Raw genomic sequence first — 23,320 nt, 5'->3', positions numbered from 1 at the left:
CTTACACTTGCCTCGCAGTGCACCAAAATGCAGATTACAAAGCACCGACATTTTTGCAGACTTGTATTGCATTAAATCCTCCCAAAGCTTTAAATACATATTTGTAAAACCAAGCTATGCAGCAGTTAAGATTTGAAAGCCATGCAACTTCAGTTTAGCCTTTATACATACTATTTCTGATAATATTCTTTCTGCTGCTTTATTCCATTTTCCCCAGCAGGATTTCTGCTTCATTCAGCAAATGGACAATTGCCCAGTTTTTGCCCTCATCCTATGACCCATTAAATGCTTACCATGTGCATCCTACACAGAATACAAAAACCTTATGTTTCCCCATAGACATGTTTATGCAGATCTGTCCTGCATAGGAAGACTACATAAAATAAATGTAAACTTTGCAATAACTTTGTGAGATTGGTATTCCTATTCCTGTTCTAAAGGTGGGTGACTGGCACACGATGAAAGCCCAAAGGGTAAAATAAATGCCCACTAACTTTGGTTGCCTAATTTCAGACACTCAGTGCCTAGTTTTTCAGTCGGTACTTTTAAGAGAACCTTAACTGGAGTTGTGCTTTGAAAATATATCTGCAGCTGCTATTCTGAATATCCAGCATGCCTATAAATCAGGCTCAAAGTATCTCAAAATCCAAGCAAAATTGAAAATCATTACTACAACATATTTTCATTATATTGTTTCTCCAGGTCACTAAAACTCTGTGGTTTACTAGTCATTTGTATTCCAAATAAGGGAAGGAGCTCATATGGAAGAGTTTGTGATCACTACCGGGCTGTGTTACAGTCACATAGGTAATCTTCATCTGACACTTTTTCTGACTTTTGAGTATCTGCTATCACAGGCTATATATTCACTTGGTAAACATTTTGAGTATCTGATTTCTTACATTTTAAAAAGAAAAACACAGCATTTCTACCACAAGTCAAAGCTTATCCATTTGCAACTACCTGTGGCAGCAATTACCTTTGGACTGTGATTCAGTCCAAAGCACAGATTTCTATCACTTCAGCTATCAGAAATATGTATTCATTTCCACATGGGAAGATTAATCCCTTGCCAATACTATAGGGGGTAGAAAGAGAAATTGACTCTCTGGGCTCCCAAATTCCATCCCATTCACTTTCATTCCAGCAGCGAGACAATGCGTGCATCTACACAGCATTTTAGTTCAGATCAAGAGAGGGCTTCTGAAGCAAGCCTCCCAGTTGTCCTCACTTCAGATGCTTTGGCATGCATTGTACAGTGGTGTCCGAATACACAAACCTGATTTCTTTTAAGCTAAACTGAAGTAGAAGATCTGCTCCAAAGGTAAGAGGATATTTAACCCACAGACTGACCTAGGTAAAAATCACTATTTCCCAAAATTATTATAGCATCAATATTGGATCCTCAATGCCAACCACTTCATTCCACAAAAACACTCCTCCAGTACTGCACTACTTGCTGAAGTAAACAAAGCTAAAATTTAACATTCAGCCTTTTCCTAATTACATCTTCCATCTTTACCCACATTGCCCAGTGTGGAGCTGACATACAGCTCCACTGTATCCACACACTGACATACATGAAGAACTGAAGATATACAACTTGCCTTGAAAGAGAGCACAAAAATTATCTGTCTTCCTAGAAGACAAACAGAACAGCCATACAGATAGCAAGCGAGCAGGAACAAGGACAGAGCTGGACATCACCATCATGAAAGCGTCCACAAAAACCAGGTGCTTAACCAAGCAGTTGTTTTGTTGGCAAATCTTATATACAGTAACTTCAACATCTGGGAGTGGTATACTTGCATACCTTTTGAAAACTTATATCAAGCTCCTATAACATTGTGAGTATGGGCAAAATACAACTTTTAAACACCTCACGACTTGGTCAGATGTGAGCAGAACACCCACAAAGAACAAAGACAACACATTACCAAAAATAGCATGATTCATTCTCCAAAGAAAATTCTAACTTGCCTCCCCGAAGTCATAAAACCTGTTCCAATAAGCAGCTCCAGTTTTATAGAAGAAATAAAAAACCCCGATCCACTTAAAGCTGAGACTTCCTAAGGGAAAAAAGTTCTAATGCAGATGCACGGAACAGCAAGTTTCACCCTGAATAGTTATAATTTAGCACATGTATAAGAAAAACAAACAGAATTTTTTACCTCCTCAGGTACAGGTCATACCAACAGCTGAGTTTATAATGATAGTAACACCTCAAAGTCCGGTACAGAGAGCAATGTGTAATGGAAAGTTACACGCACATAAGAATAAAAAACTTAACAGTGATAATGCAAATTATCAGCACTGGTTATTCAGCAATGATTAATGTAGGTGTGTGTTAAATACCACTTAGACACACTAAGCTATTACAAAACCTGCTGCACGTATTGTAGCAATTAAAAAACTAAATCCACTATTTTGGTGCAAGACCAGTGATACAGCCAGCACAGTTTACAGGCACACTTTGTACCAAATTAACATTAAAACATGAGCATGAATTCACAGCTTCAGTGTTTGGAGTAGCTACGTAAAGTGCAAATTCATTATACCATTAACTGCATTAAACTATCTACATAACAAATTTCCCACTTGCATGACCTGTGCAAAAGTCAATGGCAAGTTTATAATAAAACTTTTAAAAATACATTTATTTTAGTCTTTTAAACATTTAAGTGTAATTTATACCATACATTTGTAAAAGCAAAGTTGGTTTTTTTAGGAAAAAAGTGTTTGAGAGTTCGTCTTTACATAAAGAAAAAGAAAAAGAGAAAAAGGTCACTGGCTGCTACAAGGATTTTCATCATCAAGAGGAAGTTTTGGCAAAATATTTGATTTGAACAGCCAGAAATCTCCAACATTCTGACATAGGCAGCATCTTTAATAAACCATTAAAGAAATTTTTTAAGCCTATGTTAAAAAGAAATATAGAAGAAAATACTATTTCTCCTATGAAAATAATTTTTAATATACTGCTGTGCAATTTTTATCCACTAATTCAGATTTTAGGCTAAGCTTTCTCTTCATATTAGCTATATTTTAATATCAAAAGCCAATCGTTGCAGCCCAGCCATACAGAATCCTGATACTTCACAGCACATAAGGCATTTGCCTCATTCAGAAAAGCAGCAAGGGAATTTTACTGATATAGATAATTCCTAACTGGACGGCAAAAATTAATCAGTGGCCCACACAGCCTACAATCCACTGAGAAGTAGTGATATTATTGTCTAAAGTTTTACTTACTAGCTCTAGCAAGGCACTGAGAGGCACTTAGAAGTACAACAGGGACAATAAATTACCTTACAAGAAAAACAGTGGTCTGGCAGGTGGAGCACCAAATTAAGATTCAGGAAAACAGCATTTTACAGTCTTTTCTGCCAATGACTCACACAAACTCTTTGGAAGTTACCTCCTCTTTGTGAATCTTTATTTTCTCATTTTTAACAAATCTTCTCTGATCAGGAGACAAAAAATGTATTAAAACCTGTTAACTGCAATGAATGCCTGTGGCCTCAATAACATGCTTTTGATGAATGAAAGCCAATGTAGGTTTGTTTTGGTTTGTCTGGTTGGTTTTGTGGGTGTTTTTTGGCTTTGTTTTTTTAAGTTGTTCATTTTAAAAAAAAAAAAGAAGGCATTTTAGTTCTTATTGCTCATGAAACGGGCTTTGGAAAAAGGTCACCAAAATATGAACAGAAGCAGTGAAGCCTACCTGATGCACAGAGCCTAGAACAACAGTTTTAAGATGCAAGATGCTTCATAGGTAACAGTCAAGAACCTGTGGAGACAATGATTCTGCAGCTAGAGATGTAGGGGGGTTTCTGCATTTTGCCACACTGTGGTATGTTTTCTCCATGGAATTCAGTTTTTCTGAGCTGCAAGATGCCAGCATTACTTGTCTCCCTGTCTATAGCCATTTTTGGTCCACCACTCTACCACAGAAACAAAGTTATCGCACATGCTTTCTGCTTTGTCTGACAGGGCTAGTGAGCAAGGTGCATTGAGCAGCACTCCTGTTCTCCCATCTTATGGCCCTATTTTCAACAACTATAGTTATTAGAGCGAAAAGACGTGTTTTATAAAACATTTTAGAATATGAACTGCAAAAACATTTTGAAAAGAGCTCTTGCAAGAGCTAGGAGATCAAGACCAACTAATGTACATTTTCTTTAAAAAGAAGCACTGTTCTTAAAGCTGAGAATTTGAATTTTTTCTAAATTTATAGGGCTATTTTATTAGCACTGGAAAAACACAAACAAGCATCATATATGTTGACACATACTTGTCAAAAATTGCCAAACCTTATCACAATTAATGAAGCCTCAGTTGTGCCTTGTTTCTCAAATATCAGTATTTTCTTGTTCTTGCTGCCAGTTAGGTCAAAACCATCTCCCTTTTCCACCAAAAGAGTCAGTTGAGGAATTTAAAACATCTACAGATGTTCACAAAAAGCTACTTATAACACAGGAGATGGGATGCTTCTCCACAGCAACCAGACAGTAGTACAGATGGATCATCATCTTCCAATTTCTAACCTTCATCCAGTATAAAAGAAAAGGAACAAACAGCTTGCACAATTATCCAATATTGCCTACTGCCAAACTACTAAGAACTGAAGAGTGAGAATAACTATTGCTTGAAACCAATGATCAATTTTCCAACTGTTTTCTAAAAATTGCTGCAGTGATATTAAAAAAAAAAACACAATTTCCACAGTAAAGCTGAAAAAAGCAATTCCATTACAAGAATCAAAATCAAAGTGTCTGGTAGTTTTCCTCAATTTATTGGGAAATGTCAGAAAGAGGAGTCCAGAGACACTGGCACAGGTATCTGATAAAGTTTAAGGATACTTGAGAGCTTAATTCAGAGAACGTTTCTTCTCTAACTGATAGGAAGAAACAGGTATTCCTCTTTCAACTCAAAGATCATAAATCTTATGACAATGTTTTCAAATGCATTTTTAGTTCAAATAATAACAAGCATCTTCCATGATGAAAACAAATCAACACTTCTGCCCTGAAGTCTCAACCTCACTCCATGGGTGAAATATGAAGCAATGGAGGATAAGCAGCAGCGGTTATTCTGGGGTAGTATCAGTACAGGAGATGTTTATGTTAAGGCAGTGTGTTCTTTGTAGCAAAGGCTGTGTTACTGCATGTTTATACAGCACCTGATGTGAAGGGAAACTCATTTTCATATGAGACTTCCAAGCACAGCCCCTCTAATAGCAGCCACTTCCTTGAAGTCCGTACTCTAACCATTTGTGTCAGTGAACTTCGACAACACTGGCAAAAGCTTTTTAATGTTGCACAAATATACTTCATCTTCATATGAATTTATTGGCAGCTGTAAGCACTTACTCATCAGGTTCCAAATGCTTTCTTTCCAAGCTGATTTCAGTCCAAAACATCAAAAGACAGTCATGACAAAAGTTAATAATAGTATTTCTATTTCCAGTATTAACTTCCAATTTCTAGCTTGTAATTCTTAAGTATGCTGGAGAGAGTTAAGAACAGCATGAAGAACACAATGTAGGCACTAGTAATCTGGTTTGTGCAATAAACAAGCATCAAATCCAATAAGCTTTTTCAAACAGGGCTTACTAAATCATTACTCAGAATTACTCTAAGAAAAACTGTATGACTAAAGATGCAAAATGAAACATCAATGTACACATTTTACAGTGAAAACAACCAAAGCTAATTCATTAGGGACAGGAAGATGTCAGCTGAAGGGTGTTCTCTGTGATCGGTTCTTAAGGATTCAGCATTATAGATACTGAGCGGTCACACGTTAACAGCTATGTATTCACAGAATAACAAAAATCTAGGAAGCAAGTTTGGTTCAAAGGTGAAATTGCACTAAGAATGCTGGCTTGGGGTATTTTGCTAGTGTGTTGTGTTTTGTTTTCTTCTCTCCTCAAAAACAATAAGGACCTAAACCACTTGCTTCTGTTGAGCAAAAACTGGTTTAGCCAGTTAAGGGTTGCAGAACTCAGACTACCAGGGAAAAAGGGTTTACAATATCAAAACACAACAGCCTGGCATTATGTTGGCAAAACACAGTTCCAAACAAAGACCAACTCAGCTACGGAGTTTTCAGAAGTGTGGCTTTTTATCACATGCACGCAGTGCACGTGCATGTAGTGATTAACCTCAAAATCTCTACTCTTTGTCACATGAGTATTAGCAGCATTCAAGGTATTCAAATGTGTATTTGAATGACAAGTTTTTACTTTAATGCTCAGAGAACCACTACAGTGCCTGAAATTTTGTAAAAACTTTACAAGTTACTCACTTTCCTAGCCATTTAAAAATAAAGCAAAATAACTAACATCTATGGAGGTATCCTTCTCAAATGCAACCAGAAACAGACACCTTCTCAATTAAGATCTACCTCAGTACTCTTATATTCTGCTGATATGTGAGAAACTGAAATCCATCTTAAAATAAGCAACAAAACACAAAGTAACACTCTCTTGTCCATATAGCCTGCAGAAATCAAGTAACAGCAGTAGTCAATTTAATCAGCAATTAAAACAAACATTCCCCATCTTTAAAACAGTCAGCTTCTCAGTGTTCTCCATGAGGGGGGGGGGGGGGAAAGAAAGAAAAAAAGGCATTCACCATGCTCTCCCTTGAATGAACTACTGTTCAACTCAGACAGTCTCTCTTCCTCCCTATTATCCTCCTGCTCTTCCCAGTTCAGGAATTATCTGCATGAAATGAGCCACCTACAAAGTCTCCAAGCACCACAACAGCCCTGTAAACATTTACAATACACAGCAACCTGCAGAAGTAATGGACACTACCTGAAGCTGTTACAGCTTTTCAAATTAATTCCATTTTCTTTTATAATATTTTAGTAACATCTAGAATTATGCTTCCATATTAAAATAAAATTTTATCTAACTTCTTACATTCAATCCCATTGCAGATAATCATTTGTTAACATATTCTAAGGCTAGACCTTCTCCAGATCTGGTAGCTATCACTGGGGCTTCTAATAAATTCCTGCAGATTCATGGTGGCCTCAACTTCTTTCTACCTTTTCCATCATGAAGAATAAAAACCCATTCATTATACTGTGGACTGTCAGTCCACTTTCTGAGTGACATGCTTAGTGTTTGCTGAATTAGTGTGTGTGTGTGTATATATAAATGATTGACAGGAACCAGTAGAATCAAGAGCATTGCTCAGCCAGAAGGCAGGTCAGAAAGATTAAGAATGATCTATACAGGTAGCATTACCAGTATAGAATATACCACTGCAGTTATACAACCAGTGTGCTCACAAGCCATGTTTCAGAATAACAGTACCTTCTTCTTCAGCTTAGGCCACTTTAACTAGAAGTAAAAGGAAACACCAAAATCCCAACTATAGCAAATTACACCATTACAGCCAAACCAAAAGAGCTTCTTCACCTTCGGATATATTACCCCAGAATAAAAGGCAGAGCTATGGATATTTTCCGTGGCAAAAGATGGCTTAGCTGCCGAAAACATCACTTAAAACAAGCAGGCATAACTAGCATTTATCTAAATTTGCAGACAAATTGAAATTGCCAAACAGCTCTGTTCACTTGAACGAGTGCTAAAAGACTAATAATGATAACTAATGTTGAATTTAAAGTACTTTGCAAAGGAAAGAAGGAAAATGAAATATCCATACTGAAGAACTGTATCAACATTCTTTGTAAAATGAATACTGTAAAAATGCACACATGAAGCAAACAGGTTTTCACCTGGATATGTGTAGTTTTTCTCACTTTCTGGGAAAAAATAAAGCCCCACAGTCTAGATCCCTCATTCAAAGGCTTGGAAAACAAGAAAAAAAAAAAACCTGGGGAACTGTTACTCAGAAAAAGTGCATGTTAGTCAAAATCATAAATGTGAAGACGACATGCCATAATCAAGGCTGCAAAAGATGTATCACAGAGCTTCATTAGGTCAACAAATGAACAGGTAAAGAGAAGTTAAAGTCAACAAATATCAAGACTAATGAATCATAAAGATGACTCATTTATTTCAGTTGTATCAGTTTTCAGAACTCTTTAAGTCAGCACTGTACCCAAGAAAGCCCACAGAGGGAAGAGAGCTACTTAGCTGTGGTACAATAGATTTACAACAGTAACACTTCAAAAACAAACAGAAAGCAACACAGTGGTAACCATGTACTCAGTAAGTGACTCTTGCCATCTTCCTTATGCCTTACTGTTTTTTCTTTATTAACCTGTTCCTTGGGCACTTCAGTATTTCTTTTCAACATCCCAGGACTGCAGTATTTTGGTAGCAATTTCTAAACTGCATTTTGAATTCAGAAACAGCTTGTACTGTGGTAACATAGGTCAGTAAGTAGTCACACTTACACCATCTAAATGAATTGCCTAAGGATGGGAAAACAATTTTACGAAACAAAGCAGGTGACTATAGGCTGCTCAGGTAAAGACTGTTTATTTTAGATGTTTACTGCAGAAACCTTGGACTGTAATTATATTTGAGATTTTCTACTGCTTCACAAAAACCTGGAGAAAACATACCCATTATGAAAGTGAGCGAGAGTGTATCAGAATGAAAATTCACTGCTGCCTCCCGAAAAATTAAAGAATTAAAGTAGCTCTATATTTTATGTCCTCACAAGAATATTCATGAACCTGAATGAAACAGAGGTATTTTTCTTGCACTAAATCTTTCTAACACTTAATAGATGGTTCATCTTTTCCAACACTGTAATCAGTGTCAGCTTTCTTTTCTTTCCCAATTCTGTTCATTACAGCTTCCACTCCTTCCTTCAAGATAGTCACGTTCTCTTGCCAATTTTTTCTGTTATCCCAACAGTTTCATCCTTCTTTACAAATTTGTCATTACAGAGTAATTTCAACCAACTATACCTGGAGAGTTAAGTCAACACCTAAACAGTAATACTAAAATCTAGGAAAGGTGTCACTGCAAAGAGACTAACACCCTTCTGATGATACATTCCCTCCCTTCCACTAGTTCAAAGGGAAGTTAAGAAACCAGTAAAAAAAACATCCCTGGACTTTGCTAGCTAATCCAAACAACTCAAAACATCCAATCACTGAGAACAGCACATGCAGAATGGAGAACAGGACTTTTCTTCCAACTTCTTTTCGCCCTCTACAGTCTCCATCTATTGTCATGGGAGATCATGCTTTGCTATCCACCCTTCATTCTTCTGACCGCTGCTAACAGCAGATACGGAAAGTACAGGGCAAAGTAGAAGCACAATTTTCTTATCCTACCACTCCCTTTTCTTCAGCATTTGGATTTCACACACCCATGTGAATGCTACTTTTACTCACTTGATTACTCATAAGTTTCCTGGGTCACATCAGGAAAAATCAGTAACATGCTGCTCTGTATTTCACAGCAGCACACAAGAGTATAAGAATCAATGGTGAAAGAGAATAAAACCTGGGACACTCTTCACTTTATTCTTTTTTACAGTTTCATAATGCTTAAGACAAATATTAGGCCATCTAAATTCTGGACAGCTATACAGGACAAACTTTTTGATTTCCACTCCATGTTTAGACAAAAAGGTTTTTATCAGACTAAAGCACTTCAGTCCTCAGGAGGCTATGTTAGGTTGCCTCGGCAGAGAACGAGAGAGGCTAAGGCATCACTAATGCCTAAAATTTTATGAAATAACAGAGAGCTAACTAGGAGACACATCCAGATATTCCCTGCAGGCAAATCAGGTGCATGCTGCTTCTCAGCAAAATGATTCCCTACGCCACCTCCAAGGCTGGTCTTTTACCTAAACTCCAGCTGTGGCTCATCTCCAAAGCATTAAAATAAAGTAAAAAAATTTGCAGATACATCTTGCCAATCGCATGCATGTAAGAAATTAACATTTCATACATATATACGAGGAAAAAAAAATGCTGCCCACTCCCCTTGAAGGCAACAAGGTGAAACACAAAGGCTCAACATACGTCAGTGATAATTGCTTTTACATGGAACTCAGTGCGTTAAGGGCATGTTGAAAGCAACTCGGGTAACCCTCTGCACAAGGAAGCATATGCTGAAAATTATGCAGAGATGTAGATGTAGCAGACTGGTCCGTGATCACTAAATTAAGGAAGTTCATATGGTTTATACAGTTCACGTTTAGGAGGACTTGGATTTTTATGCCTATTCTTATTTAAAAAAGGTAGGTTTAGATTCTTTGAAGGTTGATGGCACTCGTGTAGAAAATTATATTTATTCTACACAAATGAGCAAATTTATTCAAATAAAAGCTAAAATTAGACTGCAAAAAAAACCAAGAAAAGTGTGGAAACAGCAAGGAATTTTTTTTACTTTTGTTGAAAAAACACTGCTTATCTTTATGCACTTCACTTAAAATCCAGGATGTAATCATAAGCATGATGTTTTATTCAGTCCACACATGTTCAGGTAGCTATACTGTCAACAGTTGGAGCCATACTCTTTCTTTTCTTATCTAGAAGATAATCACTGAAGTTAGCTTAGTCAATCCGGTTGTTCAGATCGTATTTCAGGATCTCAAGATCAATCTCTTAGACAACCCAGGCAAAAAGTTGATGCTTACATATTGTCGTCATCAATCTCTTATCTCCCCTGCTCAGCTATTCCTCTACTACAGTTATCTGTTTCTGTGCCAAATGAAGGGCAGTAATAACCCATATAATTTTTGCCCATTCTCAGATAAAAATTTTGCTCCCTCTGGTGGAAGCAGTGAAAGCAAAGATTATTCTCTGAACTCACCTTACCCTGCAGCGACATAAAGCCAAGAAGAAAGCTTTGCTCTCCTAGAACCATTCTCATCTCACAGCACATTTAAATATCTCCAATTTAATGACAGACAAGCTGACATGTCATCAAGAGAAGTCATTTGTCAAAAGACAGCAAGATAGTGCCAGAACTAGGAATGGACCAAGGTCCAATACACTATTTGTCAGGCTTCACCTCCAAGAAAGAGGAAAGTGGCTGAGACACAAATATGATGTGAGTACAGACAGGAAAAACAGAAGGCTAGGTGAGAGGTGTAACTATAATAAAATTGTGCAAGTTGCAACCTCGGTGCATTATGCAACACATGATTCTCTAGCAGCCAAGTTTTTATGATAATCTTTCCCATACTTCTCTTTAGCTGTCAGGGTTGGGAAGGACATAACTACTTTTATTCCCTCTCTCCCCTAACAAGACAGAAGGAATACTGCGGTACATTAACATTAATTCACTCATTCATTAACTTTAAGGACCCAAGGTGACACAGTTGTCAACAGGATGCTTCCTTTGCTGAGTAGCAAACTTCAGTTCTCCAAGAAGTGAAAAGATACAGTTCTTATAAGGCTTTTTACCCTCAAGGAGTGATTTTTTTTTTTCCCCCTATAACAAGATACAAAAGAAAGGTGTGCAAGTTTGCCTTCCCAAATCTACAGAGATAATCGTAGGTTCTTGTTCACACTAAGCACCTTCCCTTGCACCAAATCACTGAAAATAACAATAGAAAAATTGGAACAAGCAGCCTATCAAATACATGTTAGCTTTTCCAAGTAGCCATTTCAGTTAATTTGGTGCAAGACAAAATAAGGGCCAAAGGAAGGGTATTATCACATAACACCTTTTTGGGGGATATACACAGAAGCCGAAAACAAGTTCTTCTCCATTCCTATAGCAAACTAGTACTCTAGTACCAAGAAGAAAGGTCCAGGAACAGCAATCTGTTAAAGCAACAAAGCTTTTCTCTTGTAACACAGTTGGGCACATAAAGGAGACTGTTCTTCTCACACGTGTCAAATGCCTCTGGTGGAGCTGTCACCCTCCACCTTTTACACTGATCTCCAACTAGCACATAACCAACACCGTTCTCAAACAAATCTGTGCCTCTAGTTCTACCAAGCATTAAGGCAAAAAATAAATTTCTTGCACTCAGTCCATACACAGATGTGGTTCTGACTAATTAGTTCAATCTTAGAGATAGCAGCTTCACCTTTAACTGAAATTTCTATTTCCATTCACTGCCAAATAGGCACAGTTCTTCCATCCATTTGTTTGAACACCCAGACAGTAGAGTAACATTGACACATGCCACCTGGATTTGTCCTCCCAGAGTTACATGCCTTTGCCTTCACTAAAACTTTATAGCAGGGTAATTTGAGTATAATGGCTTAGATGTAAATCACAATCACAACATTTTGGATATAAAGATTAGAATCTACTTGTGGTCAAAACTGAAACATGGAAGTGGAGAAACAAAACCCACTCATCTCCATCAGTTCTGAGTGCTGGCGTTATTCCGGAGTGCCCATTTCAAGTACCTGCTGTAGTGGTATGACTGTAGTCACAGTACAGATTTGGATCAAGTAGTAGAAACAACCTACTAATCAGAAAACCTCTATTCTTTTTTTTTTTTTTTCCAAAGCACTGCTACCGAGTATGCGTATAGTATCACCGAATGTCATGCATAATCTTCGAGCATACACAACAAAGTACTGGCACTTTTTCTTCTCTGCCCTCGTTCTCTCCTTTACCACCTTTGACTTGATTACACTGAACACATTTCACATTCTTTCTGTATTACAGACTTACTATCAAGATAGACCTTGAGCTACGAGGTTACAAAAATCTAACTTTGCCTTTTTTTTTTTCATCAGCTATAGATGCATTCTCCTCAGTGCAGCCTAATTTTGTAACTCTTCATTTCATACTCCAGTCATAATCAGTGCTCTTCCTACACAACTGGACCTGTTATTATGTACAGTCCACTGATATCTAAAACCAAAGTATGTATGACTTTTAACTGCTTATAACAAATCTTTTAAGTCACATGTGTAGTCACCCTCCATTGTGATTATTCCCAAAAGCTTCAACAGAGCTGAAATAGTATCTGATAAAAACATCTTGGCTTTACAGGAGCATCTGTTGCAAAACATTCAATACAGGGAAGTTTTCCAGGCTTTACTAAAAAGTAACTTTATTATCATCAAAATGCCATATCCGCAACAATTAAAATAAATTTGGTAGAAGCTGCACTACATCATGAAGCAATTAAATTTATGACTACTATTATGAATAGATAATTATACAATGCCAGCATCATGCCCTAAAAAGATGGTCACCTCTTATTTGTTTTAGAGTACCCTGTAGAAGCTACACGCTTTACAGAAATAAATACACAGCACCTGCCAAGAAAAGCTTACAGTCTGCACGTACGAGGCACTGAGCCATGTGGTGCCACTGCCCCCGGATGCAGGTATCATTGCAAGTTGTGCACAGTATCTATTCCATCACAGCAAGCTTAATTTAAACTTGCTCGCTTTTGTCAGTTTTCCAGAAGATACTTTCTCATGTGTATCCTTAACCTAAGGTTCTCTCACCTCCATTCAAACAAATGGCTGGGGGAGAGGGGAAGAAAAAAGAAAGAGCATGTAGTTCAGTCACTTCCAAAACTCTTTCACTAGACATGCTCCTTCCTCTGTATTTCGTTTCCAGTTATTTTTCTCACTTATTAGGTGTATTTTGTAAAACCAAACCATCAAAATCTCCCTCTATGTGAGCACAGGCTGTTTTCCTTGATGTGTTTCATTCATTCATAAATGGAGATTGTTTTTTAATAAGAATTCCTCACATGAAATTTCCTGGTGCTACAAAATTTATAGGAGGAGTAACTTAAGGCTACTTCTTATGTATTCATCAACACATACATATTCTGTAGATTTAGGAGGTCTAGACCACTTCCCCCATAAACAAACATTCTGTGCAGTCATTAAACTCTGACAACCTCACTTTCCCAATCTTATTTTGTAATCTTCTCATGGTTTATGCAGATGACAGGATTAACAGCCTTCAGGAATTTTTATATCACTCGGACAAAAGACAGGACGGAAACGCTCTGCCTACAAAGTACATAAGAATTCCCAACAGCATTACGTGCACCACACGTTATTTAACGCTGCATTTAAAAAGCACTGCCAGACGCATCTAGACGCAGCACACTGCTTTGCGTTTGCAATCATTCCCCAACCTTTGCATTGCTGAGCTGATACCGGCCCCGTTCCCAGCTGCGGAGCCACATCTGGCCGAAGGGGGATGCCAACAAGTTGGCCGGCCCGGCCGCGACCGCGGCCCCCGCGGCCTGACCCCGGTACGCCCGAAGACGCGCACCGGCGGGGCGAGGCGAGGCGAGCCGGGCCGTGCCCGGGATGCGGCCGCGCCGTTGGACCGGCGGGCGCGGGGCGAGCGGCGGCGCGAGCGCACCTGCACGCGGAGCGCGGCCGCAGCTCCCCGCCCCGGCGCCCCCCCGCGGGCCGCGGCCGCGCCCCCCTCTCGCCTCTCCCGCGGGTGCGTGAGGGGAACCGCCGCCGCCCCGCCGGGCGCTGCCCACCCTCCCCCCGGCCCCCCGCCCGGCGGAGGCGGGAGGATGGAGGGGCCGCGGGGGGATGGGGCGGGGCGGGACAGCGCGGAGCGGAGCGGGGGCGCTCGCCCGGCGCGGCGCCGCCCCTCCCCGGCGAGCCCCCGGGAGGCAGCGGCGGGGCAGGCGCCTCCCCATCCTCACCTGGTCGACGGGCAGCCGCACGGCGTTGCTGAGGGGCTGCAGCAGCGTGGAGCCCGTGGTGCTGGTGGCCATGGCGAGGGCGCCTCCTCCCGCGCCGAGAGAGCGGGCGACGAGGCCGGCGGAACCGCTCCCCTCCCGGGCTCCCGCGGCGGCAACAACGGCGGCGGCGGCAACAACGGCGGCGGCACGAAGAGCCCCAGCCCCGCACGGCGCCGTGACAACAAGGGGCCGGCGCGGCCCCGCCGTTGACTGACAGCGCCAGCGGCCAACCCGCGCGCGGCGCCGCCGCGGAGTGACAGGCGGGCTCGCCCAATCCCCGCCCCTCGGCGGGGTGGGCGGGACGAGGCGGCTCCCCTCCGGCGGCGGCCAACGGCCGCGGCCCGGCGCGGGGGGCGGAAGATGGTGCCTGGGCGGGCGGGGGTCGGTGAGGTGAATCACGGGGCGGGGGGGGGGGGGGGGAGGACGCGGCCCCGCGGCGGCTGCCCCGCGGCGGCAGCCCCGCGCTGAGGGCGGGCAGAAGCTGCGCGCAGCGCGCAGGTACCGCGCAGAGCCCGGCGTGGCCTCGCCCTGCTCCAGGCGGCGCTGCGGGGCGGTGCGGGGCAGGGGCCCCGCCGCACCTCGCCTCGCCTCGCCTCTCCGCGGCGCGCGGAGCTCTGACCTGCACTGAGGTGTGCGCGACGTCGCCGAGGGCGCAGGGGGGGACGGATGGGGCACCTGAGGGGAAATGGCACCTTCCTGCGCGGGGTGGGGAAGCAGGGATGGCCTGACAGGGGAGCTCCCCGAGGAAGCGGGGTACTGGCCGCGCTGGCGGCGTCGGTGCCAGGCGGCGGTCGGCCCAGGTGGCAGCTGTGGAGGTATCTGTCGCTGAGGGAAGAGGCTAGCGCAAAACCATGTGGGCGCAGGCGTATGCCGAGGTAATGAAGAGATCAGCCCGCCGTTCTGCTCCTAGCCATCTCCCCTTCGCCGGCACGGACACAGGGGCAGCTCAGCGCTCAGTAGCTGCGTACGCAACGGTGGATGAGCGATGGATACACACAGGGCGTGAGGGTGGCCTGGCACCCTGAAGAAGTCGCAAAAAAAGGGTAAAAATACCCTGTTCCTACAGCCACCCGTTGACTTAAGGAAGTCTGTCTATCATGGCTATAAGCCACAGGTTGTATTTTATTAATGGCCTGTTTCTTAAATACAGAAACCGCAAGCATCAATACTTTTTCAGTAGGTTCAGCCTAGCAGTGCAGTTTCCTTAAAGAAAGCAAGAAGTGATGTGGTGATGCCAATAGTAATAAATTGGTACACAGCACAACTCTTCCACCTGTCTGGTCAACACTGTCCAATGTGAAACAGAGTAAAGTCTTGAGTGAAGGCTGCATGTTAAGAAGTGCCGCAAACTCTACCAGATGAGCTTGTGCAGTAGGCTATTTATTAAACCATTCTGGTTTAGTGCCCTGCCTGCCTCTTTTACGTTAGAGCTTTCTGTAGAGTTTTTTCTTAGGAAATAACTGTAACCTTAATTGTTCTAAATGATGTGGTGAAGGAGGCTCCAAAGGAATACACTGTAAAACTGCTCAAGAATCCTGGGTCTCTTGAGAGAAAACTGCAGGTTATTCCTTGCAGTTTATTACACATTTTTTAAAATTATTGTATATTATACCTCTAAACTATGCTGCGATCAGTAATTCACCCTCAACACAAAAATGTCACCATTTTAAGTATGTGAAAGATGAAATGCCTTGTCCAATATCATGCTAACAGTCTGAACCATGTCTGGAGTAGTGGCTAGGTATAGTGATTTACGTAGCCATTTAAGTTCACAGTTAACACTAATTGGTAGTATCAGGAAAATGGAGGTAAGTGTAATTATCTGAAAACATCCATTGTTTCTCTTAGTGAATTACAGACCACACTGTACTTATGTTTTAGCTTGTGGTAAGGTCTTCTGTCTGCATTTAAAGAGACTGGTTAATAGGTACAAATAAGTGGTTTTAATTAGATTTCTTCACTGCATGACAGGCAATTACAATTGTGGTAGCATCTGCATGTTCAGAAGCAATAGCATGATGTTTTTGTAGTAAAGCAAAGAGAGCTGCTTTCAGAAAGGGGAAAAAAAAAAACCCTTTTTCCCAATTAATTCTGAATTAGTCCCTTAAATCTAAACCTGCAAATTATATGTACATGTGAGTAACTTCATAGGAGTGCAGTGCCACTAGGCTCAGTACAGTCTGCATTACACTATACATATGTATGTATGTATGTATATAAAGACTAAGATCATTTTATCTGATTTTCTTTTAGTAAGGAGACACATACCTACGCACAAATCTTTGGAAATCTTAACCTAAACATTCTCCAATGAAGCCACAAAAGAGCTGCTTTAGAAAAGGCTGATAACTAATTCTGAATCATAGTCTAGTCACAAGAAATGATTCTGGTGCATCTATATAAATCCATGGAGTTGGTGTTACTGAGACTTTCATGAAATATTCGCAGCAAATAATGGACCTACTGAATGAACTCCTTACGTTCAATTAACAAAATGCCTGAGAACAAGCTCATGATATCACAGCATAAATGTCAGTTGGTTTTAAAACACAGCCCTTAATTTTCTGGTAATTTTTATTCTTTTTTCAATGTATGTATTCTTGCAATGCTCAGAAAATACAAAAATATGCTTCCCTGCATGACTCCTAGTATCTTGGGAGTTCATACTTAAAAGATACATTCATCTATACTGTAAATCACAGTATCATTATAAATAGTTTGCATCTATGGCATTAAGTTACATAATTACATTTTTCACAAGTTTGCACTGGAGAAATGTGGCGTTTTGGGAAGGTGTTCTTGGGCTCTTATTTAGGAAGGTGTGTGCTGGGGAGGACAAAGTCAAGGAAATACATCTTGAAAATAGTCACAAAATGATAGTCCCTTTGTAGTGACAGGGGAGATTGGTTACAGAGGAGATTTGCCTGTGTGCGAATACTATGTTGTGTGGGGGAAGATGAAGCATTGGCTGGTGACTGGTAGCATTCCACATCACATTGGCACAGTAACAGTGCAATTAGTCCTGAAAGTTAAATGGTGCTGTGAAAAAGAAGGCTGGCGAGTGATACAAAGAAGCTAATGGACCTAGAGTAGTGAATCTATAAAATTTGATGTACGTTGGACATTACTTACTTTCCTACTGTTTAAATATTTGCATGGAAGTGAACAAGAAGTGGTACTTCCACAAGGAAATTCTTTCCACCAAAGGCTGTCAGTCAAAATGCAGGAGGGTGTGTTGATTTAGATAATCCCTGGAGAGTGGCTTGGCATAGCATGAACTTCTTCTGATGTTCTGTGATTAAGTTTTTATGGTCCCATAAGTGCTCATAGTTCTTAGGTATAAAAATAAGCACAAAGGCATCTCTCAGCCCTACAGAGATTACTTAATCTGTCAGAATGATGTGACATTGATGTAACAAACATTAGAGGTTTCCTGTAAACTTTGTTTAGTTGAATGGCAATGTAAGATATTCAGATGTTTACAATCCCAGTCTTCCCATATGACATTATACAATAAAGAACAAAAAGAGCAGACCTGTGGCAGAGGACAGGAAGGGACAATGGGACAGAGTTACTAGATGCACCATTGTGTACCATTCTTATTCCTCTATTTGTTTGATAAGGTCATTCTGGGAACACATTCACAATCAGAAGATAGGAACAATTACTGAAACTCCTTTTAGCAAAACAGAAGAAAAGGAAAATGGGTTTCAGTATTAGCTATAGAGAGGTGATCACTTTTCCACAGTGAAGTCTTATTTTAGCCTTACCTATCTGGCTTTGCTTAGGCTAAAATATTTGAGACTTCATTCCGAAGAGAAGAATATTTCTGCAAAAGCTGATGCCAGTCAAACTGAATTACGGTTCATAAAAAATCTACTACTGAAATTTTGGCATTTGTTTGTATCTTTATCTCACCCTTCCTCCAAAGCAGTCTCTTGCAATCCCTTCCAATATTCTGTACAGCACAATAAGCCTCACATGCATCAGCTGTTTTCTGAACTAATATAATCTTTAATTAGCCAGTTCTACTATATGAGTAATTCAGTGCCCAGTGTGATCCCTGTTAATATTAGTAGGAATTCTTCATGATGATGCTGTTGATTGCCAGCTCAAGTAACATTTGTTTGGCGCTCTACCTATTAGGAAAAATATAAATACCTTTCTACAGTCTAGCTACAGGATAGCTAAAATCTCCCTTTGGATCTTTTAGCAGAAAACTTTGGCTTTAGATTTTTGACTTCTTTTGTTTTGGTCTTCAGGCTGCTCTGAGAGTGAGCAAGCTTTTCTGTTTTTAAGGCAGCAATCAGTTTCTATCATAAAACTGATTTGGACCAACTTTCTTTCCTCTAAGTACTTAAGTTTTGTAAATTCTGTGATGGGGAAATGCATCGGTGTCTCTCGAAAACATAGGCTCATGTTCAGCTCACGCTATTTTGGTTTTCAATTATAACACTAAGTCTGTTAACAAAATCAGGCAGAGCTTGTAAAGAAGGATGAGTGGAAGCTCACTTTACTCTTCAGCTGTAAATACCAACTCTCAGGTACAGATCGTACAAATGATAATTTCCTCAGTAAAGGAACTTCCTGCTTTCATGACAAGGACAAACCAACTGACTTGAACAAGAAGTTACTGTTATAAATGAGTGAGTTGCCTTTTCGAAGCAAATTCTACTCTCAATTTATGGGGAAATGGTACAAACTGACAGTGTACAGCATCTCAAAGTGTAATAACTGGTGCCACATGCAATTGGGGTATTGTTGTCATTCTGATGATTGAAAAGTTTGGGGAATAGAAGCCCTTTTTTCAGAACTGAAATAAAAGCAATGAACTTCAAAGCTAAATTATGAGTTTAAGAACAGTTGTTTTGAGATTAATTAGGTATTTACCAGACTATGAGAAATACGGTGGATGGGAGAGGCTGGTGATAACCTTGCAAGGAACCTACTACTATGAAACGATAGTAAAGAACTGACAAGTCCACCTATTTTATTGATGTAACTATAAAAAAAAGCACATTCATATTAAACGCATATGAATAAATGTATAGTGAATACATCATTTAGTTTAATTTCGTGTCATACTGTAACAGCAGGGCATGGAAATAACTGCTTCTAACCAGTTTCTCAGGTTTCTGGGCTGTCTTTGTATTGTGTCTCCTTGGCTGAAAGGGGAGACCTGACTTTTCTCGATATCTGATGTTACAGGTTCTCAAACTGATCCTTGCCGCTTAGAGAGCTCAGTTCCCAAGGTTCCTCCCACTTGCCCTAGGTGAGTGAAACAAGATAGGACTAAGACCCTTCTTTATTTGGATTGTTTCTGAAATAATAATATGTCTTACTCATCCCAGAGTTGCTGAAGAGTTGCTTTTAATGCCAAGATAAGTTTCCAGAGTAAAGTGAGTTTATTCTAAGAGCAAAGGGTGAAGTGTAGGAGGGGGTGCAAGGTAAATAACAAAAATGCAATTTAAAATTAAGCTTACCAAACAAGTTTTCTTTTTAGTTGCTTCAGGTTCACAGTTAACTTAAGGGAGAGAAAGGGAGGACTGTGGAATTTTCTTTTTCTGTCCCCCAGGACTGGCTCACCCTAAATAGCTTTCTCAGTCCATATGGTCAATGCTACTTAGTTCGGAATGGTTCTCCCTGTTCTTATGAATTATCATGTTCAATCCTGATCGTATTTCTATTCAGTAAGAAGTAGGAATTTTTCCTTGAGGGGTTTCTGGGGTTAGTCCTTGTGCATTCATTTGAGCTTGAATTACCATTCTGTTTTTGGAACAGTTTGTAAGTTTTTGTCATAAGACGTCCTCATCGTCCATGCATCTTATTAGCTTTATTGTCTGCCATTCATTTACAATTCTTTATAAAAATTGCACATATCAACACTAGGAAGGACGGGGTTGGTTGTACACTTCATTCCCACCTCTCTCATCATTCCCACTATCTCCTTGTCCACACACAGTTTTGAGGCTCCTGCTCTTAAAATTCCTCCCTTGCTACTTCCAACTCCAACAGCATCAGTCAGCACAGCTTGAGGTACCTCCTCTTTGCCAGCCAGTAAGTCATGCCGGACTGTTTAGCGGCCAAAACTGGTGGTGTGTGTCGGAATCAGGGTGAGTGTCAGGTAATGAATGGGAAGTAGGTACTTGGGATGTTAGACCTGTCAGCCGCAGCCTGGAGCAGCCCAGTGCAATTGAACTTGTCACTGAGTCAGAGCCTGAAAATGTTTCTGCAATTGTTCCAGGACCCACCTGCTTCCCCGATGTCTTTCTCTTGCTGTGTACAACAAGCAAGAAACTGTTGCCGTCTGTTCTGGTGGGTAAGCCTTCACTTTTCAGAGCAGCAGGATAGGGGAGCTTTGCTCAACTCTCAGATCTAGAGACCTGAGAGGAAATGGACCTAGAGGCTCACACCAGTCAGCCACTGAGCATAAAAATACTTCATTGAGATTTAATTTTGTTAGTTGCATCTTATCTTGATGTCCCATCTGTTAAGTGTCCCTCTGCAAGCATGTGAGCCTTGTCCAAACACAAATTTGTGAGATACAGTCATAATCAGTCTTCCCCACAACACCCCCAAAGCTTTAATGGGTAAGATTCTGGGAACAGTAGCCAAAGGTGCATGTTAGTATTCAAGTTTCTGAGAGTTACTTCAAGTCATAGGCAAGCTCAGCTATATGTTCCATTTATATAAGCAGTGTTATTTGCCTAAGTAAAACCATGAGTTTGTTCAGCCACTCAGTCAAACAGCAGTCTCTCTAAAATTGCAGTGTGTGAACCTGAAATGCTCTAGGATATAAATTTATTTTTCAGAAAACCTATGTAGGAAACTGAAGAAGGATTTTAGTGAATTGGGTATACTAAACTATATATATATAAATTCAGATTTCTTCCTTGTCAGTTCAGTTAAATTATTAGCACATTAGATATATTTATCCTGCTGTATTTTATACAGTGCTTCATTCTTTTGACCCCCTAAACTGTATGTAAGAGAAGAGTTTGGCTATTATGTCTTCCATGATTTTTGAAATTGGTATTTATGATGATAGTAAATTTAACATGTTTCTAAACTGTACTTTAATTGGGGGGGATATTTAGGGCTGTGAAAGATTAAACAGCCTGAATGAATAGGCAGTATTCCATCTCTTGCTTTAAGTTGGTAGCATCTTCATCACTTCCATGAAGATGAAGATATGTGTCTGTGTATAACAAAAACTGTTCATAACATCAACTTGCTGTACTCTGTTACGGAGATCAGAGTAGTCCATTTCATAACATTTTGTCCACATAGCTTTCTTGTAGAGAGCAAATCTGTCTGACGTGTTGCTGCTTGCTTTGTTTCATCCTGCTCTTCGTTTTGACATTTTTATTGACAAATTATGATTACATTTACTTTTAATAAGGAATTATGAGTACTGAAGACTTCATAGGCATACTGGCTGTATTTCCTTGTCTTGTTTAAATGTGAAGTACAATTATTGCAAAATTGAGAGAACAACGAAGAGCTTAACTTTCTTGTTTTTCTTCTAGAAGTACCATATTAAAGTGAAATTCTGTGGAAGAATGTGGAACAGACAACAAATTTAAAAATATGTAGTTATTCTGTGGAAATCACTACCAGAAAATAAAAACCATTTTAAAGGTATTTTAAAAAATACCAGCAATGGTAGGCACAGTTTAAAATTACAAGGGATACAAATCTTTAAGCCTTGGACTTTTAGTTATTAAGCTAAGCAATTGTTATCTGTTCTGTGGAAGAAACTTATGTGTAGGTTATCATGTCATTGTCTTCTCAGATTTTTTGCACCTTTTTTGAAAGATGCTAGAGAGAGAGAGGATGCTAGACCACTGATCTGATTCCCTGGTGCTGTAAAGTTGTTCTGTCTCTTCCTAACTATACCTGTTTCTATTACAGAGTTATTGTGTCAGAGTGAAGAAATACTGACTTCAGGATCCTGCAGTATATAACATTGCAGGGGACCCTTGAAGCTGAATGGAGCCCTATTCCTGTAATGCTCCAGTCGAGTTAATATCGTGAACCGTATGATTGATGTTCTCGGGGCTGCACTCCCTGCTGTTTTAAACAGGAAGCTCTGCCAGTATCGCCTCAGTTCAGCGAACAAGGCCACTTCCTTAACAATACAATAACAGGAATTTGATCAGAAACTTCAAAATTCAGCTCTCAAAGGCATGAAGATGATTGCTTTCATTCTTGCATTATCTCTAGTATTTAGGTAAAAAAGTTATGCTTTTTGTTTGGGAAAAAATGCTTTCCTCGTATTCTTTTCACAAGGAGGAGTCTGGCTTTTTTATGATTGTTAAAATATTGTTCCAGTTCTGTGAGAGATTTGTCATTCTTTCCTTCCCTAGACTAGATTTATGTTGCCAATATCACAGTATGATTCTGCAGGAAAATGCCTTCAGCTACTTCTAACGGTTTTTCATCTTTTAGTATCCATATGTGGTTCACCGGTAAGAACAGTAGTTTTAGACAGATACTGTTCAGGTGCAGGTTGCTCAACAGGCAACCCTTTGTCACTGCCTGTATTCATTTGCTACTTATAATACAGATACAAGAAATATTACAGCTAAATAAAACAGAATTATTTATACTGCAGAACTAAATTATTTGCCTTGGTTTTTACTGGTAAGATTTGCTTTCAGGGATCCCAGGCTGTGGAGATCAGTGGAAAAGTCTGGAACTCTGAAGACTTAACCTCAGTTGAGGAG

At 40.3% G+C, this 23,320-nt stretch overlaps 1 protein-coding gene and 1 long non-coding RNA gene across 2 annotated transcripts in view; one reads left to right on the top strand and one right to left on the bottom strand.

The window, feature by feature from the left end:
• Positions 1–14,761, bottom strand: part of MBOAT2 (membrane bound glycerophospholipid O-acyltransferase 2) — a 100,860-nt gene extending 86,099 nt beyond the window's left edge. The window contains exon 1 of the mRNA XM_072855086.1: positions 14,553–14,761. Coding sequence (XP_072711187.1) covers positions 14,553–14,624 — 72 coding nt within the window. The 5' untranslated portion in view covers positions 14,625–14,761. The remainder of the gene's footprint in view (positions 1–14,552) is intronic.
• A 140-nt stretch (positions 14,762–14,901) lies between these two features.
• On the top strand, positions 14,902–23,183 carry LOC140648791 (uncharacterized). Its single transcript, XR_012041329.1, has 3 exons — positions 14,902–14,981; positions 19,800–19,863; positions 22,506–23,183. It is a non-coding gene; the product is annotated as an uncharacterized lncRNA (long non-coding RNA).
• Positions 23,184–23,320: the final 137 nt, after the last annotated feature.

This window comes from Ciconia boyciana, chromosome 3, assembly GCF_034638445.1.
Source record: "Ciconia boyciana chromosome 3, ASM3463844v1, whole genome shotgun sequence".
In the NCBI taxonomy this organism is placed as follows: Eukaryota; Metazoa; Chordata; class Aves; order Ciconiiformes; family Ciconiidae; genus Ciconia; species Ciconia boyciana.
Note: the sequence above shows the minus strand (reverse complement) of the source record. Positions and strands in the feature narration are given on the sequence as shown.